Source organism: Chiloscyllium plagiosum, unplaced genomic scaffold, assembly GCF_037043375.1.
Source record: "Chiloscyllium plagiosum isolate Xiang-an unplaced genomic scaffold, Cpla_swu_hap1 HiC_scaffold_9, whole genome shotgun sequence".
Lineage (NCBI taxonomy): Eukaryota > Metazoa > Chordata > Chondrichthyes > Orectolobiformes > Hemiscylliidae > Chiloscyllium > Chiloscyllium plagiosum.
In genome coordinates this window covers 64,694,444-64,713,509 of record NW_028270147.1, presented here as the reverse complement: position 1 = coordinate 64,713,509, position 19,066 = coordinate 64,694,444, and the positions used below count along the sequence as shown (strand labels likewise).

Genomic DNA, 19,066 nt, shown 5'->3' with positions numbered 1-19,066 from the left:
AGCTGCTACACTAGAAAGTTCTTCAAGGATAACCCAGTAACAGGACGACAGGCAGGGAAATACAATGCAATGAGTAATAGATTAGAGGTCTTTACAGAGATGTGAAATAAAAGGGCACACAGAAAGTTCACTGGCAGAAAACACTGGAAGAAACAATGATCAAAACCCTTAAAGAATCCCATCAGTGGGAACTTTTCTAACTCAGTACCACAGATAGCCATGAGTTCTAGAAGAAAGGTCATTCCAGAAGTGGATTAGCAGCACAATCAGAGCACAACAGTCTAAGTTTCAAAGGGATGGATCTTACATTTTTTTTTGGCAATATGTGAGTCTGCTGAGTTCTGTAGAGTGATTTTCACCATGAGGCCTAGAAGGTCTTTTGCCCAGTCTTATCAAACTTGCCACATTAATTGGCATTTCAGTCCTTACGATGTGAATCATATCTGATATCTGCTGCAACTCACCACATGGCATTCCCAGAGCAACTCAGTACTTAGTGGAGGTCCTCCCTAAGACAAGCATTCCTACCATCTGAAATCTGTGCTGCTTCACTGTGGAAGGAGTGAGGAGAGATGGTACAGAAAGAGATTAGAAACCACACTTCTTTAAGAGGGACTTGGAAGATCTTGTTGATGGGGTGATGGAGAAGGAGTACCAGTAGATATACCATAACAGCATAGTAAGAGGTTGCTATCCAGGTAAGTGTTATCTCCAGGGTGAGGAGAACCTAGGCAGCTCTGCAGGAAAAGTTGATTTTCTCTGCTCCACCAGGGTAAGTCTAGTACTGTGCTTTCTGCTGCCTCACACATCCAACAGTGCAACTGCACCTATCTCCCACCAATCGTTATGCATGAAACACCTTCCCTTACTTCCCCTCATTATCTCCCCCATCCTCCCACACCTCATGCTCTCTGTGCTGCCTCCTCACTTTCTCAGAACACATCCACATTTTACCCCAACACTGACAGCCACGCCCCACTTTCAGCTTATTTGTTCGGTCCTTCCATGTCAGGAGAATTCATCCCATAACATGTTAGAGCAACGTGAGACAGATGTCCCATATCCATGTTGTCACTCTTCTAAGGAAAGTATTTTTGACCTGGCAGGAGAAAGACAGGCCCTCCTGTGGGGATTGTGAGATATCCATGTTCTGACACCCGAGTAGTAACATTTGCTATCCCACAGTCATACTAACCAGCATCAAACACCACTACCAACCACTGATCTTAATGCCTTCAGCCTCTTTTGCATTATAGGTGTGTCCATCTTACACAAAGAGCTCCTCCATTGCTTCATATGATAGTGACATCATCTATGCTGCTTGACAGAACCCCAGCAGCACAGATGAGGACCTCTCAGTGTGCTTTATAAGGACACACAGTGAGTTCCAGATGCTGACGAGCTCCAAAGATGTGTGAAGGGGCAATTCACAAGCCAATAGCAATAGGAGAGCTGTTGGCAATCAGGCACCTACTGAGCCCCCAACAGGAGATGATCCTGTGGTCTTGGCGATGAGGAACCTCATCCAGATGTATAGAGAGGATAGTACTGATGACTCCCTGAAAATCAGGTGGTGAAAGGGTATGTGCAGCCAGTGCTGGTGGATCATGACCATGCCCATCAAAAGATGAAGGTCTTTTGGAGCAAGCAGTGAGTTATACACACCAGAAAACATTGGTTTCATATTTTCCGGAAGTCTAGTTTGCATAGTGCATTTAGTAAGACTGCAACCTTGATGATTTGTACTGTTAACCAGGCATTTAACAAGCAATGATGAGCATCTTTTGGGAACTTGCTGCTGCCTAAAGAAAATCTTGCCACACTGCTTGAGCAGTGAGATGATCTCAATTCAATACAAACATTGCTTAACATCTAGCTCAATTCTACCACTCATCTCAACATTGCTCATTGGCACTTAAAAGCCAAAGATTTGAGGATGCTCTGGATGAATTCTTCTAAGGGGGGTGCACCAGGCCCATTACAGGATTTTGGTTCACTGAATATATAGACCTACAAGGTGAATGTTGGAATGCAAATAGTATGCTTTTTAAAAATCTTCATTCATGGGATGTGAGCATCACTTAATGGCAAGAAAACTAATTTTAAACTGATGTATCCATTTTTCCAGGATCAACACAGGGGTGAAGCCAAGATTTCTCAAACATTCTTCCATTCTATTGCCAGGCACAGGAGGAATCAAAATTTAAAAAAAGAGGGCAAATGAAGGCTGTATTTTACTATAATTGCACAGAGACCACTTTGGATGTCATTCCTAATTATCACTGTACTTCATTAAGCACCGATTCAATGTTACTGTGAAACTTTTTATGCGTAAGGAGCTATGTCATGATGGTGTCAGGTCTAATAGAACTAGGACAGAGTGTAGATTTCCAAAGATGTTCTCTCTTACCATACTCTCTATTTTGAATAAATACTTAATAAAAGTTTTTGATATTCATTGACTTGAGTGTAGACTATTTTCCTTGCTCTACGAAACCAGTGCCACTTCCCAGGACAGACACTTCAGCAATCCTAATAATCTGGAAGTTTTATGGCAAGACTGATGTGATACCCTAAATCCCATGTACAAACAGTCTGACCTGGCAAGGCAGCAACCTGAACTTCCATTCTAACATTCAAACATTGAGTGTTTAGTACTTGTTTTCATTGAAAACTACAACATCAGATGCTGTATGATGTTTGAGGCAAGCATGTGAATAAAGTTGGCCACCACTGAAAAGATAGACTCCGAGCTCTACACAAAATCTTATGGCATGTTGATGCTGGACTTTTCATGCTCTTTGTCATTTATCATAGGCTTTTCTGGTATCTTTCCCATTTTGGTGTGCATATTCCCACAAAGACATTTTCATATTTAATATTGCTTGGAGATTTAAGTTTTGAAGCACTGTGGAAAAAATAAGTTATTTCAAGTTTGTGGACATAGCTAGACTGATTTCTTAATAAGAGGTTATTAAAAGTTCATTATAGAGTCATAGAGATGTACAGCACAGAACCAGACCCTTCAGTCCAACTCATCCACACCAACCAGGTATCCTAACCTAATCGAGTCCCATTTGCCCGCACTTGGCCCATAATCCCTCTAAACCCTTCCTATTCATATACCCAACAAGGTGCCTTTTAAATGCTGTAATTTTACCTGCCTCCACCACTTCCTCGAGTAGCTCATTCCATACACGCACCACCCTCTGCGTGAAAAAATTGCCCCTTAGGTCCCTTTTATATCTTTCCCCTCTCACCCTAAACCTATGTCCTCTAGTTCTGGACTCCCCCACCCCAGGGAAAAGATTTTGTCTATTTACCCTATCCATGTCCCTCATGATTTTATAAACATGTATGAGGTCACCCCTCAGTCTCCGATGCTCCAGGGAAAACAGCCCTAGCCTATTCAGCCTCTTCCTATAGCTCAAATGCTCCAACCCTGACAACATCCTTGTAAATCTTTTCTGAACCCTTTCAAGTTTCACAACATCCTTTTCCGATAAGAACATTGAATTTTTTTTTAACAAAGTTTGCTGGAGATTACATGAGTGGTGATAATTGCTTACTTTGGTATACACCCCAGTGGGACTGTCTTATATAGTGACTGGCTTGTAGATGTTCTTGTTTTATCAGGTTCAGTTGGAGGGAAGCCTGTTAAGAATAAACTGAGTTGGAGGAAAGCTTGCTATCAACCAGTGCATAACTGATCTCTCCTGTTTCTGAAAACAAAACTTTCTCCCTCAGTTCAGGATGAAGCTTATTTGTTCTTTTCCAAGAATGATTGAAAAAACAAGTCAAAATTGTATTTCATGAGCAAGCTATGCAAAACTTCACTCATAACCATGCATGTTTAAATATTTGACATGCTAGAATATCAAAGTAACAGACTCCAAAATATCCCACACTTTTTATCCTTTAGCATTCATGAATAACCCATTAACTAAAGTGCACTATTTTCAAAAAAACAATCTCCACAGAGAAATCTGTTTTTCATCCCTTCCTGAAGTGAGACAATGTGAATTTGTGTATCTTGTGTATTTTGAGTATATTTAGAGGAATCAATAAGTTTCCGTAAACCTTAATTGTGTTCATTAAGAAAAGATAAACCTTCTTGTTTGAGTCCTGATGAAAGCTTCCAACTGAAATGTCGACTCCCCTCCTCCTCTGATGCTGCTTGACCTGCTGTGCTTTTTCCAGCTCAATTCTCTATCCACTCTTCTTGTTTAAAACCTGATATAAATAAGGTTTTCAGTTGGTTATCTGGATAACTGGTAAAAGAATATTAAATTTATTTTGCGATTCATGGAGTAGTGAAACTAGAATGATGGTAAACTCCAACCTTGATCAATACATTACCAGCTGGTGATTTTTTTCTTAGCTATACTATCAAAGGACTCACCTGCATCCTCTGCAATCAACTGTGACCTTGCACTACTTTGTATCTTTGTTATATTTGTCCTCTGTCTTGTTACCAGTTTGGTGTCTCAGCTCATACAGATCCCATCTCTTATCCAGCCTCTAAAGAGCACATAGTCTCAGTATCTGAAGGGGTGACTGTGAGTGTGAAATGATGTGACAATGTTATGTTTTATTATCACTCCCGTTTGGTACTTGCAGTGCTTGACTGTTCAAAATTCTTAGGTATAAGTAAGGAAAAAGGAGCAAGGTTAAGGTGGGAAAGGTGATAAGGTGGGAAAGGTGATAAAGTAGGAGGTGCAAGCAGAAAACAAGCACGGTATATCAAAAAAGAGCGTGGGTTGGAGGCTTGTGGAAAGGACAATTAGATTTGAAGGTACCATCATCTTCAATAGTTTCAGTCTCAAAACAGGCTACTGCCACAGCAATGATTACATCCATATTCACCAACATCACCTCCAGACGGGTTAGTATATGCAGATGCCTATACTATTCCAATTAGCTCAAACCTATCCTGCAAGAGAAAGCCATGTGTATCAATGAGTGAAATACAATCTGTTTAGGTGATATAGTTGTCATAGTTGAATAGCTGACAGTGTTTCAAAACTGTGAGATTTTGCTCTAAACCTTTCAGCAAGAGTAGATTGAGCGGGGTATAAGAGTGTGACAGAATGAGCTGAAAATTAGACATGATTCCTGATTGATGGAGTTTGTGATAGGTGAGTAATGGGTTGTGGTGATTTGAACACTCATTAAGGCTGTTAGTGCAATTAGTGGGATATAGCATTTGAGGATACATCACTTTGACAACTCCCATTAGGTCTTTGAGTGTCCTGTGGCACTGTTTCCATGTCTTCAGGTCTTTGCTTCTAGATTTACCTCCACAATTAATTGCTCTCGCTGCCTTTGGCCATGTGTCTGGAGGACTTCTTGTAGTCATTTGTATTGCCATCAACTCCTCTGAGACGTTAGGTGCAGCATCCACAAACATTGAAACCTGTTCTCTCCCCTGTTGTGACATTGTTCATTGTTTCCCAGATCAGATTGTCATCAACCTATTCTTCTAATCAACCTATTCAGAGATGTTATTTTACATGTCTGGAGCAGGTGGGACTTGAACCCGGGCCTCTCAGTCCAGGGTTAAGGATACTACCACTGCACCATAAGAGGCCCCCTCAGATTGTCATTAATCACAGTTGCTTGAATCTGCTGCAGACACTGCAGTTATCCTTTAAGAGGTACAGACTAAGGCTATTCACAGTATTGGTGTCCATGACAAGAGTAGTTAACATTGGCTGGACACATATCATTCAACTAAGCTGGCAAGCACAGTAAACCTAATAACAATCAATAGTTAATTGTGCATTGTCATTCCCTATGCCTGCTTTCGGGAGCTGTCTGATTTAGTGTCTCTTGCCTTTCATTACATAATTCTGGGCTGAAGTTGCAACAGGAACTCCAACATGCCATCCAATTTATTTACAGAGTTGGGGTAGGATAAATTTAAAGTAGATGGTGTATTCTATCAAGATGTATGTTGTATAAAGTAATGCACCTGAAAGGATTAGAGTCTGTATTAAGTTTCAGCCCAACTAACAATATCATATAAACGTAGGTGAGAAGGGCAGAAGCCTCAAAGGTTTGTAGGTTTAAAACCAATATCCACAGAGCTCACAATAATGTTAGTAACACATCTTGTAGCTAATTGCTGTCTTGCAGTAAAGTGCATTTTTTTAAGGCAAGTGTCTCTTCTTGTTAAGACTCACATGTGACTATCCTCCACCATCAATGATACCCCTTAGTGCACAGCTGCTTCAAGGTTCTATGCACTCCAATTGACCTGTAAACACCTTGATTTCTGGTTTCTAAAGTCCCATGCTGCACAGACCTCAGAGATTCGTGCACCAAAGAAAGCATTACAGGGAATATTGTCTACACTGTAAACCAAGTAGATCCTTAGACCCAATTAAGGAAAGAAATTGGAATCAGCGAATTACCCCAGCCTAAGTCAAGGTGGTAGTGGTTAGTATCACAATGCAAACAACATGACTCCTGACTAAGTTTTGTTTTTATTACTGTTGTTGGTAGGGATATATTTTAAGAAGAACAAAATTCTATTAAATATTAACTCATCTGCATCTCATTAGTCTTAAATAGATCTTCAGAATCTAATAATGACAGTGATTTTTAAATTCAATTTAGAGGTTTTGTTCTGAGATAACACTCTGAAATTACCAGATCTCTTACCTTTCTCATTGTGTGATGTGCCCTCTTGTGGTAGCTGTTTGTTATGAGTTTCAGGTCTGCCTCAAAACTTGTCCAGGTACAGTGGTGCTGGTCATTTCTGTAAATGGTCTGAAGACCTTAAGTGCCTCGACTAAATGGTAGTTTAACTCAGGGATGCAGTCATGAAGTGGCTGATGATAGATCCCTGATTACTTAAAAGGCAAACAGAAAAATTCTAGATGTAACAAAGCCAAATATATTTTTAAACTGCTTTTAATGTTTCATACTTTGCAGACAGCCAAGGAATGTAGGTCCAACAATCAAATTTAGCACAATCTCTGTTTTCATGGAAACATTATTAATTATGTGCCCAGTTCCCTTTGTACACTGATGAAGTTGTTTTTGGCATTATGTTTCTTTAGATTGTTTCTAACTGCAGAAACGGACTATCTGTAATTTTAGCTTCCAGCGATGGACGTTCAATCTTCTGATCATAAATTTGACTTTTGCTGTGTCTTTCATTTTCCTAGATATGAGAAGAGCTGAGATTTCAAAAGGTATAACAGTGAAGAAATCAATTAAACAAGCTGTCTTTCCTCTGCTCAATCCTCATGTTCACAGACCTGCACCCTGTGACCCATCATTTTAAAACCTTTGCAAATTTATTTATTTTAAAACACAACCCTTAACTATAGTTCAGCCCCACAAACGCACTGTGAGTATTGTATTCATGGAACTTGTTTGAATCTTGATTTTGAGGTTTAGAAAGGATACGTTGAGCATTGGTGCATTATTGGGGACTATAACCTTAATCAGAACTAGAAATTACTGAGAACAATAATTTAATCATTTAATTTGAATGATAAGTATGCACCTTAGCAATTCATGATGACAGTCCAAGATATCTACCTCTTTGCATTGCCAGTTGACTTTCACACTGCTTTGCTGTGTTTTGATGAAAATCAGTGCCCCTTCCAGCTTCACCCCACCGTGTCACACACATATCGCTCTCTTTCAACTGTTACTTTTTACGTCCTGTTTTCTGGTCATCAGCATGAGGGATATTGGTGCTGGAAACTGAAGTTTTCAATTTCAGGAACCAGGTGTTAGCATCAAGCATATGAAGATCAGGTCATAGAGTCATAGAGATGTACAGCATGAAAACAGACCCTTCGGTCCAACCCGTCCATGCCGACCAGATATCCCAACCCAATCTAGTCCCACCTACCAGCACCCGGCCCATATCCCTCCAAACCTTTCCTATTCATATACCCATCCAAATGCCTCTTAAATGTTGCAATTGTACCAGCCTCCACCACATCCTCTGGCAGCTCATTCCATACACGTACCATCCTCGCCGTGAAAAAGTTGCCCCTTAGGTCTCTTTTATATCTTTCCCCTCTCACCCTAAACCTATGCCCTCTAGTTCTGGACTCCCCGATTCCAGGGAAAAGACTTTGTCTATTTATCCTATCCATGCCACTCATGATTTTGTAAACCTCTATAAGGTCACCCCTCAGCCTCTGACGCTCCAGGGAAAACAGCCCCAGCCTGTTCAGCCTCTCCCTGTAGCTCAGATCCTCCAACCCTGGCAACATCCTTGTAAACCTTTTCTGAACCCTTTCAAGTTTCACAACATCTTTCCAATAGGAAGGAGACCAGGATTGCACGCAATATTCCAACAGTGGCCTAACCAATGTCCTGTACAGCCGCAATATGACCTCCCAACTCTTGTACTCAATACTCTGACCAATAAAGGAAAGCATACCAAACGCCTTCTTCACTGTCCTATCTACTTGCAACTCCACTTTCAAGGAGCTAAGAACCTGCACTCCAAGGTCTCTTTGTTCAGCAACACTCCCTAGGACCTTACCATTAAGTGTATAAGTCCTGCTCAGATTTGCTTTCCCAAAATGCAGCACCTTGCATTTATCTGAATTAAACTCCATCTGCCACTTCTAAGCACATTGGCCTATCTGGTCCAGATCCTGTTGTAATCTGATGTAACCTTCTTCGCTGTCCACTACACCTCCAATTTTGGTGTCATCTGCAAACTTACTAACTGTACCTCTTATGCTTGCATCCAAATCATTTATGTAAATGACAAAAAGTAGAGGGCCCAGCACCGATCCTTGTGGCACTCCACTGGTCACAGGCCTCCAGTCTGAAAGACAACCCTCCACCATCACCCTAAGTTAAATACAGAATAATGTTCCCTCTCCATTGTCTAAATAACAACACCAGTATGGAATTCTGTTCCACTTCTCATACTACAATTTCTTTGATTGAAGTTGTCAATATTTTTGTGTTGTTGGATTGTGACTCCCTAGGGTTCGCTTTACATAGATTCCTTGCAACAAGTTTGAAGAGAATGGAGGATAAAATTAGGGAGGTTTTGCTATAACTATACAAGGCACTGGTCAGGCCACAGCTGGAATACTGAATAGGTTTGGCCTCCTTTATCTAACAAATGATATACTGACATTACAGGAAGTCCAGAGAAAGTTTACTTGGTTGACCTCAGGTGTAGAGAGATTTTCTTATGAGGAGAGTAGGTTGGGTTGGAATAATTTATGGGAATCCGAGGAGACCTTATTGAAACTTATAAGATTCTTCGGAGACTTGATAGGTTGATGCAGAGAGATTGTTTCCTGTTGTGTGACAGTCTAGGACCAGAGGGCATAATTTCAGAGTAAGGAGTTGTCCATTTCAGGTAGAGATGAAGAGGAATTTCTTTTCTGAGGATACTGAATCTATGCAATTTTTTTTATTGCTGTGCCTGTGTCAATAAGCATATTCAAAGCTGAGAAAGACAGACAGATTTTTAATCAGTAGGGAAATCAAGGGTTATGGAGAAAAAGAAAAACAGGAATGTGGAGCTGTGGATTATCTAATCAGCCATGATCTTATTGAATGGCACAGTGGATCTAATGGGCTAAATGACTTACTTCTGTTCTGAAGCCTTATGGTTTTATCTCCTTATATTTCTTCTGATACAGATGAAGGGATTTTGTATTTAGCTGTTTAAGTTGCAACCCTGTGCTTGAACATATTTTTTAAAACAATGATTATCCTGAACTTTAACACAGTATTAGATATGAAGCTTTTGAACGTAGTGTTGACCATTTTTTGAAACTTGTTTTGCTTGCTTTGTCAGTTGGTGCTTATACTTCTGTGAGACTAAATATTGTTGAGATACTCTTTCAAGACCTATTTTGTGATTCCAGCCATATATCAGCACAGCTACATTAAAGAGTTCCACCAGTGTAGAGAAGGTAAATGCACTACCTGCTGGGAGTACTGAGTGACAGACTTGGAAGGTCTAGATGTAGTCTTTGCTAATAACTGAATGTTGTTGAGAAAGAGGAGGAAAGCAACAGTATTGAATCCCTGGTTGTGGCAAGCCATAATAGCTTTACTACTTTGATTACTCTCCAGTGACCCCAGCTGCAAAGGACACAACTGTAATTGTCAGGGTCAGAGTATGTCATGATGCCTAAACAGTTGGATTGCTTGTTGACTCTTTCTGTCTGGGTTTGCACATGAAGAATGAGACAGAGTGATTAGGCAGTCAGTACCTAGTAAGAACCTATTGCATCCAGAGCTGATCACAGCATTCACTGCCAAACGAGCTAGGAATATAGCAACTAAGTGACAAGTACTGCTTAAGCTCTTCATTCTGCTGAACTCTCCCCAGTTAGTATATTAGATAGTGTTGATCTATTTATTTATTTAGAGAATGAGAAAGCTATACTACAGTTTGAACTCAGTACTTTATTTGCTGAGTTGTCATGCTTTCCAACATGTGCAACCCAACCTATCATAAGAATGAGGCAGGTAATGGAGACGACTAATAACTGGTTGCCTTTCTAAGACCTTAGCTTCTGGAAAGGAGATATAAGGAAATTGTACCAGAAGGAAGACTTAAAGGAGAGAACAAAAATCAGTAAGTCCAGCTTGTTGACAATGCTGCCCACAAAAATCCATGACATGTACACTGCTCGAGCCAACAAATCTGATGATAACCGGAGTTATTTTCCAGTCTGGGCCATTAAGGAATTGCTTATAAACAATGTTGAATTTTATAAGTGTAAAGCCAGCCGATGCTGGTGTCTGATTCAGAAGAGTAAAAACAGTCAGAAACTCGTAATTGGCTTTTTAATATCTGCATTTAAATTCAATCAATGACTTTTATTCCTTCTCTTCATCTTTTCCTGCAAATAAGTTACTTTGTGCTTAAATCAGGGCAAAATCATACTTTCTGCCTCTGCTTTAGTTGTCAGAGTTTCACAGACTAATATCCATATTTTGCCAAAATTTCTATGGGTAGCTTAATCCAGCAATGACTAGCTAAGATGGTTGTCCTTTAGCTATTTAAAAGATCCTACATACCGCTTACATATTCCAGAAATGGATGAACAAATGTTTGATAAGCAAGAACTCTGATATTTTTGTCAAAGATTCTACCTCAGAAATCCAAAAATATCCTGATTACTTTGGATGTTGTCCACTGAATGTGGAACCTCATTAAAGATTATTTTTAAAGTGAACCCCTCAGTTATGGTTATGTATGTACCAGTTGGAAAATTTGATGCCAGAACTCAAAGGTATCTATTGCAGATCCGTTTGTTTGGTAATGCACATCACACATCATGTGGCAGTTTGCAGTTCCAAAAGATCATATTGCAGAGAATTTTTGTGATTTTGAGTTTTTTCTTACCTGATGCATAATTCACAGAGTCATCTGTAAATAGTCACACTCTGTTTCATAATTTATTGGAAAGATGGTTTACATATGTCTAGAAGAGTCTCAACACAGTTCCCTTCTCACCCTGGAGAGAGCAGCCCGTAGAAAGAATGATTTCCCATCAGAAACCATTCCTTATTTTCTGTTGGCACAGAAGTATTGGATCCAATTTCATTATGTTGCCCAAATTCCATACTATTGGAGTTTGGACAAGAGATTTTCACGAGGGTCTTCCTAAAATTCAGAAATCCAGGACTGCCTTGTGAGCAGTTCCATCTCTTTCAAGACATGAAATTAGTTCAAAAACAATAAAAGCAATGTTTCGGTTGATCTTTTTACACAAAAATCATGCTGACTTTCCATCTGGATGTTCTGAGCTTCAATGTGCTTCATAACATGAAAATAAACAACAAGTTCAAGCAATTTTCAAATGATGCTGATAAATACTGGTCTGTAGTTCTGTGGTACCTTTTATCCCCTATTTTGTTCCCAACAGGAGCCAGCTTAACCAATGAGAAACCAGTGAGAGTGATTTGGAATATATGTATTCTGAAATAAATATAATTAGCACACTGATATTTACAGAGTAAGTAAATGTAGATTTGATGCCTACATCATAACTCTGAAGGAAGAAGACCTCATACACTGTCACCTGTCTGCAAGGGTGGAGTAATTGGGGATGGGGGAGGGGCATTAGAATTTCTGGGGAGAGTTGTACCTAATTGCAATAGTGAACTGATTAATGAGTCATTTGCCAGTAGTGTCCAGAACAACAAGAGTAAACAGGTGTATGTGTAATAAAACCGTATAAATTAGTAAGAACCATGCAAACTCTTGAATGCAGTACCTGAAGTATTATAAAGAGAGATATTTGAATTGTTATTGGGTCTTCTAGGTTTCATCTGATTACAATGCTTTAGAATTGTTTAATCATGAGAAAGAAGGAAGGAAACAGTGGCATCTCAGCATCTCCAATTTGTGCTTGGAGCAGCCTGGATTTCCGATTTTCTTGAATTAAGATTCTTTTATTGTGTGTGTGTGTGTGGAGAAAAACCTGTATATAATGGAATTTCCTATATCCCTCGCAACAGAAACTGGCAGATTATTGGGAGAATCTATTTATGCTATTATATACATAGCAGAAATATGCTGGAATGGAACAGTATTCAATATAGTACATATATCAAAAAAGGGCAGTCTAATATCCTAAGAATGAGAGAATATACATGCCAAAAGTATCTACTCTGTGAGATAACAACTAACACAGGGCCTTGTCCTACAAAATTCTGTGGAATTTTCAGGATGACAGGTGAGCATAAGCAAAGGAGCATCCATTGTGCAAAATGATGGCTGACTTTCTTACCACCTGAAAGTCAATATGGTTTAAAACTTCATAGAGCTGTTCATCATAAAGAAAATCAGTAAATTCTCATCATGTTCTCACTTGGAAACTTGCCTTAACAATTTTACTTCTAAAAATTCTGTTATGTTTGACTTACTTTCTTGTTTTGAGAGTTCCAATGAGAGTGCTGTTCTGGATTCCAAATAATTTATCCCAGTTTACCAAACTATAGTAAGCTTACTTTAAAATACCACTAGTATAATGTAAGAAAATGTGACAACCAGTTTGCTCCCAGAAAGATCATGGTGAATTCAATGATCTGATAAAATGCTTTCAGTGATGTTGGTTGAAAAATAAATATCAGTCAAGACATTAGAAAATCTCTTCTTTTCTACGTAAAATGGTATCTAGATCTTTTAAATTCATCTGACAGCTGAAGCAGCTTTGGTTTAACATACCGTTCATCCCCCTCCGCCCACGCATCAAGGAATTTAATACACGCCGTGACGTCGAACAATTTTTCCGTTGCCTCCGCCTCCGAGCTTACTTTCACAATCAGGACTCCCGCGCATCTTCCGAGGACACGTTCGCTCACCTCCAACACACTGCATCCACCTGGACACCCCGCGCTGGCCTATTACCTGCCCTCAACCTCTTAATTTCCAACTGCCGCCGGGACATTAACCGCCTCAACCTGTCTACCCCCCTCCCCCACTCCAACCTCTCACCCTCACAACGCGCAGCCCTCCAATCCCTCTGCTCCAATCCCAACCTCACCATCAAGCCAGCGGATAAAGGGGGCGCAGTGGTAGTCTGGCACACTGACCTCTACACTGCTGAAGCCAAACGTCAACTCGAGGACACCTCTTCCTACTGCCCCCTCAACCATGACCCCACCCCCCCATCACCAAACCATCATCTCCCAGACCATACAGAACCTCATCACCTCAGGATATCTCCCACCCACAGCTTCCAACCGCATAGTCCGGGAACCCCGCACTGCCCGGTTCTACCTCCTTCCCAAGATCCACAAGCCTGACCACCCTGGCCGACGCATTGTCTCAACATGCTCCTGCCCCACTGAACTCATCTCTACCTACCTCGACACTGTCCTATCCCCCCTAGTCCAGGAACTCCCCACATACATTCGAGACACCACCCACGCCCTCCACCTCCTCCAAGACTTCTGTTTCCCCAGCCCCCAATGCCTCATCTTCACCATGGATATCCAATCCCTCTACACCTCCATCCGCCATGAACAGGGCCTCCAAGCCCTCCGTTTTTTCCTCTCCAGACGTCCCCAACAGTACCCTTCCACCGAAGGGTACTGTTGGCTACGTAGAGTAGTTGATCTTCTGTAATTACACCGGCACCACTCCCCACCTCTTCCTCCGCTACATTGATGACTGCATTGGCGCCACCTCGTTGAGCAATTCATCAACTTCACCAACACATTCCACCCTGACCTTAAATTTACCTGGACCATCTCTGACACCTCCCTCCCCTTCCTGGACATCTCCATCTCCATTAATGACGACCGACTTGACACTGACATTTTTTACAAACCCACCGACTCCCACAGCTACCTGGATTACACCTCTTCCCATCCTACCTCTTGCAAAAATGCCATCCCATATTCCCAATTCCTCCGCCTCTGCCATATCTGCTCCCAGGAGGACCAGTTGCACCACAGAACACACCAGATGGCCTCCTTCTTTAGAGATCGCAATTTCCCTTCCCATGTGGTTAACGATGCCCTCCAACGCATCTCGTCTACATCCCACACCTCCGCCCTCAGACCCCATCCCTCCAACAGTAACAAGGACAGAACGCCCCTGGTGCTCACCTTCCACCCTACCAACCTTTGCATAAACCAAATCATCCGCCGACATTTCCGCCACCTCCAAACAGACCCCACCACCAGGAATATATTTCCCTCCTCACCCCTTTCCGCCTTCTGCAAAGACCGTTCCCTCCGTGACTACCTGGTCAGGTCCACGCCCCCCTACAACCCTCCCATCCTGGCACTTTCCCCTGCCACCGCAGGAACTGTAAAACCTGCGCCCACACCTCCTCCCTCACCTCTACCCAAGGCCCTAAAGGAGCCTTCCACATCCATCAAAGTTTTACTTGCACATCCACTAATATCATTTATTGTATCCGTTGCTCCCGATGCGGTCTCCTCTACATTGGGGAGACTGGGCGCCTCCTAGCAGAGCGCTTTAGGGAACATCTCCGGGACAACCGCACCAATCAACCACACCGCCCCGTGGCCCAACATTTCAACTCCCCCTCCCACTCTGCCGAGGACATGGAGGTCCTGGGCCTCCTTCACCGCCGCTCCCTCACCACCAGACGCCTGGAGGAAGAACGCCTCATCTTCGCCTCGGAACACTTCAACCCCAGGGCATCAATGTGGACTTCAACAGTTTCCTCATTTCCCCTTCCCCCACCTCACCCTAGTTCCAAACTTCCAGCTCAGCACTGTCCCCATGACTTGTCCGGTCTTGTCCTACCTGCCTATCTCCTTTTCCACCTATCCACTCCACCCTCTCCTCCCTGACCTATTACCTTCATCCCCTCCCCCACTCACCCATTGTACTCTGTGCTACTTTCTCCCCACCCTCACCCTCCTCTAGCTTATCTCTCCACGCTCCAGGCTCACTGCCTTTATTACTGATGAAGGGCTTTTGCCCGAAACATCGATTTCAAAGCTCCTTGGATGCTGCCTGAATTGCTGTGCTCTTCCGGCACCACTAATCCAGATCCCATATTATCAGACAGCACTTCTGAACAGGCCAACACTGTATCACACTGAAGTGTTCGGCCTATATTACGTGCTTAATACCTCAGGTGGAATTTGAATTGATGACCTCTTGACTCTAAGGTGAAGGTTTTATGATTAGCACTGCCAGGATTAGCACTTGGGCAAAACATCAACAATACGATTTTGCCTTTCACATGATAAAATGTACTATGGTGCTTTAGAGGATCTTTATGAAACTAATCATGGCACTGAGATACATAGAGATATCAGGACAGAAGACCAAAACTTTGGTCAAGGAGACAGATTGTAATGAATACGTTAAAGGAGGAGAATGAAGTGGGGAGCATGAGAGGTTTAAGGGGGGATTTATGTAGCTTAGGGCTGAGGTAGCTGAAGGCACAGCTGAGATACAAGAGACTAGAGTCAGAGGACACATGTAGTGGAAGGTAGAAGGGCTGCAGGAGATTACAGACTTATGGAGGAGCCATACTGAGTAAGGACTTGAAAACATGCATGAGAACTTTTAAGTTAAGGCATTGCTTAACTGGAAGCCAATTTAAGCCAGCAAACACAAGAGTGACAGTTGAAAGGCATTTGGTGCAAGTTAGGACACGAAGAGCAGAGTTTTGGGTTCCCTCAAGTTTATGTAGGGCAGAATATGGGAGGCCAGCCAGGAGGGTATTAGGATTGTCAAAACTGGAGCAAGTAACAAAAGTTGATGAGCAATTCAGAAGCAGGTGGGTTCAACCTGAGCAGAATGATGTTTGGAGATGGGAGTAGCTGATCTTAATGATGGCATGGAAAAATGGTTGAAAGTTAATCTTGGGGTCTGTAATAAAGCCTGACTAGAAAGGAATATCAATTATAGTTGAATACCAAAATAGAACCATGGCGTACATAAGCTAGTCACATCCCTGGGTCTTCTCTTTTTGTTTAAAATCAAACAGAGATGTTATTACACACCTCTAGAGCAGGTGGGACTTGAACACGGGTGGCATCTTGGTCCCGGGTTAGGGATATAACCTCTGCAAGAATCCACGTTAAGCTATTTTTTCCTAATCAACCCACTCAGAGATGTCATTACACACCTCTGGAGCAGTAGGATTTGAACCGGGACCTCCCAATCCAGTGGTAGGGAATACTAGCACTGTGCCACAAGGGCTCAGGTGATGAGTTCCAGCTGGGCAAGCCACTGCCTGTTAGCAAGGGAGCTCATACTGCCAGGCATTTGGGTAGTACAAATGTTATTTGCCACTTCTCAGGCCTTGCTCCATTTGGACATGGACAGCTTTCCTATCCGAGCAGTTGTAATTGATGGACAATGTACTTTCAGCAATGAATATACACACTTCTGCCTATGCGATAGAGTAAAAACCATTGATGAAGCAGCTGAAGATGGTTGGGCCTAGGACACCACCCTGAGGAACTCATGCAGAGATATCCTGGAACTGAGATGACAGACCTTCAACCACCACAACTGTCTTGATTTGTGCTATGCTTAGTTTCAACAATCAATTCCAATTGACTCCAGTTTTGCTAGGATTCTTTAATGTCACACTTGGTCAAATGTGGCCTTAGTGACACTTTCACCTCACCTTTGTAATTGAGCTCTTTTGTCCATGTTTAACTAATGGTATAATGAGGTCAAGAGATAAGTGGTCCTGGAAGAACCCAAACTAGGCTTCAGTGAGCAGGTTATATTAAGCAAGTACAACTTGGTAGAACTGCTAATGACATCCTCCATCATTTTACTGATGATCAAATGTAGACTGATTGCAGGGTTGGATTTGTCTTCTTGTTACGTACAGGACATATCTGGGCAATTTTCCATATTATTGAGTAGATTCCAGTGTTGCAGTTGTTCTGAAACAATTTGGTATGAAATGCTTGCTGCACTCTTGCTATCGTGTGAAGTCAATGAAATTGGCTGAAGACTGGCATCTGTGATGCTGAGATCTTTGAAGAAGACTGAGCTGAATCAGTAACTCATCACTTCTGGGTGAAAGATTGTCGAGAATGCTTCAGATTTATGTTTTGCACAGATGTACTGGCTTCCCCATTATTGAGGATGTGGATATTTGCAGAATCTCCTCCTTCAGTGAGTTGTTTAATTGTCCACCACCATTCAATACTGGGTGTAGCAGGGTTGCACTGCTTAGATCTGATCTGTTGGTTTTGGAATCACCTACCTCTGTATATCAATTGCTGCTTATTCTGTTTGGTATGCAGTTAGTCCTGATTTACAGCTTTGCCAAATTGACACCTCATTTTAGGTATGTCTTGTGCTGCTCTTTCCAGACCCTCCACCAGTGTTCATTAAACCAAGGTTGTTCTTCTAGCTTGATGGTAATGATAGAGTGGGTGATATGCTGGGCTGTAAGGTTGCAGATTGTGTTTGATGATCATCTGATGAATACCATCTTGAAGTAGACAAGAATGTGAGATAAATTCAGCATCTGCCAAAGAGAGTTCCAGCTGCCTTCAATTCCAGCCTGAAAGACAAAAAGACGAACTGGTGGCCGTACCAACCCAAGAGCTCCTGAGCAAGAATGAAAGATATAAAGGTCAGGAAATCATTCTTGAAAAGTAGGTCGCTGATGATAAGCATGTAAAAGGAGAAGAGAGAGTCAACATGGAACAACAGAAGAAAAAGCATAATGAGAAAAAAAGAACACAAGAAAAAAATGCAATTGAAGATGCCTGAAGTCAAATACATAGGCCACATGCTAACAGTGAAGGATTTCACTTGCATCCTGACAAGAGAGAACTATCGCAGAGGTGGAGTAACCAACATATATTAAAGCAATCCAATGAAATGTTGGGTTTGTGAACTACCTAGCAGAGTATTTGTCTCATGTGTCATCACAGTGTGAACCTTTAAGCAAAATCATGGCTAATAACGTGTAGTTGTTTGGGGCATCGAATAAGAAATTTTCACTCCAATCAACCAGTAAGTAACAACAGCTCAACATGCTTTGGAAAGGTCATCAATCCAGCAGAGCTATTGAATCTGAAACATATCATCTTACTCTGATGAAACATTTGCCACAAGAAAAGCACTCCCAAGGAAAGAACGTCATTCCAGAAATGATCTGATACCAGATGATCTGCCAACACCAACTAGCACATGTGCCATTAAAAGATCTGAACACTTTAGAGATAATGGATGAAATGTGTGTGCAGAGGCTGACTAGAATTAACACAGTTTTTGTCCATAAATAATTATTTTCATTATTGACCAAGTATATTGGGTAAATTGTAACTGCCAACAATAGTGCATGCAAGTTTATTTGACGTAAAAGGGGATGTTTGGAGAAATAGATTTGTGTGTTGTAAAATTGTGGCTTGCCACAGTCATGTGACCTCTGCTGTGATTTACTTTCACGTTAGCTTAGTAGCTATGAAAACATGTGATGTGAGAGATGGAATAACTTATGAAATTCCTGCCTTGAAATTGGAGTGTTTCTGGAGCAGAATAAGAAAAAAAAATCGATCTCTGTGACCATGTTGCATCTCACATGGTGTTTTTCACATGTACACGAACTATCCAAATTCGTTAAACGTT

General features: G+C 41.6%; 1 protein-coding gene across 2 annotated transcripts in view; it reads left to right on the top strand.

The window, feature by feature from the left end:
- The window catches only part of LOC148149155 (uncharacterized), a 150,183-nt gene that overhangs the window by 111,260 nt on the left and 19,857 nt on the right, over positions 1-19,066 (top strand). Inside the window, exon 4 of one of the 2 annotated variants that reach the window (XM_087990728.1) lies at positions 2,129-2,242. The exons of the other annotated variant lie outside the window; for it this stretch is intronic. Coding sequence (XP_087846854.1) covers positions 2,129-2,224 — 96 coding nt within the window. The 3' untranslated portion in view covers positions 2,225-2,242. Of the gene's footprint in view, positions 1-2,128; positions 2,243-19,066 lie in introns of those variants that run through there. 2 annotated transcript variants of the gene reach the window in all.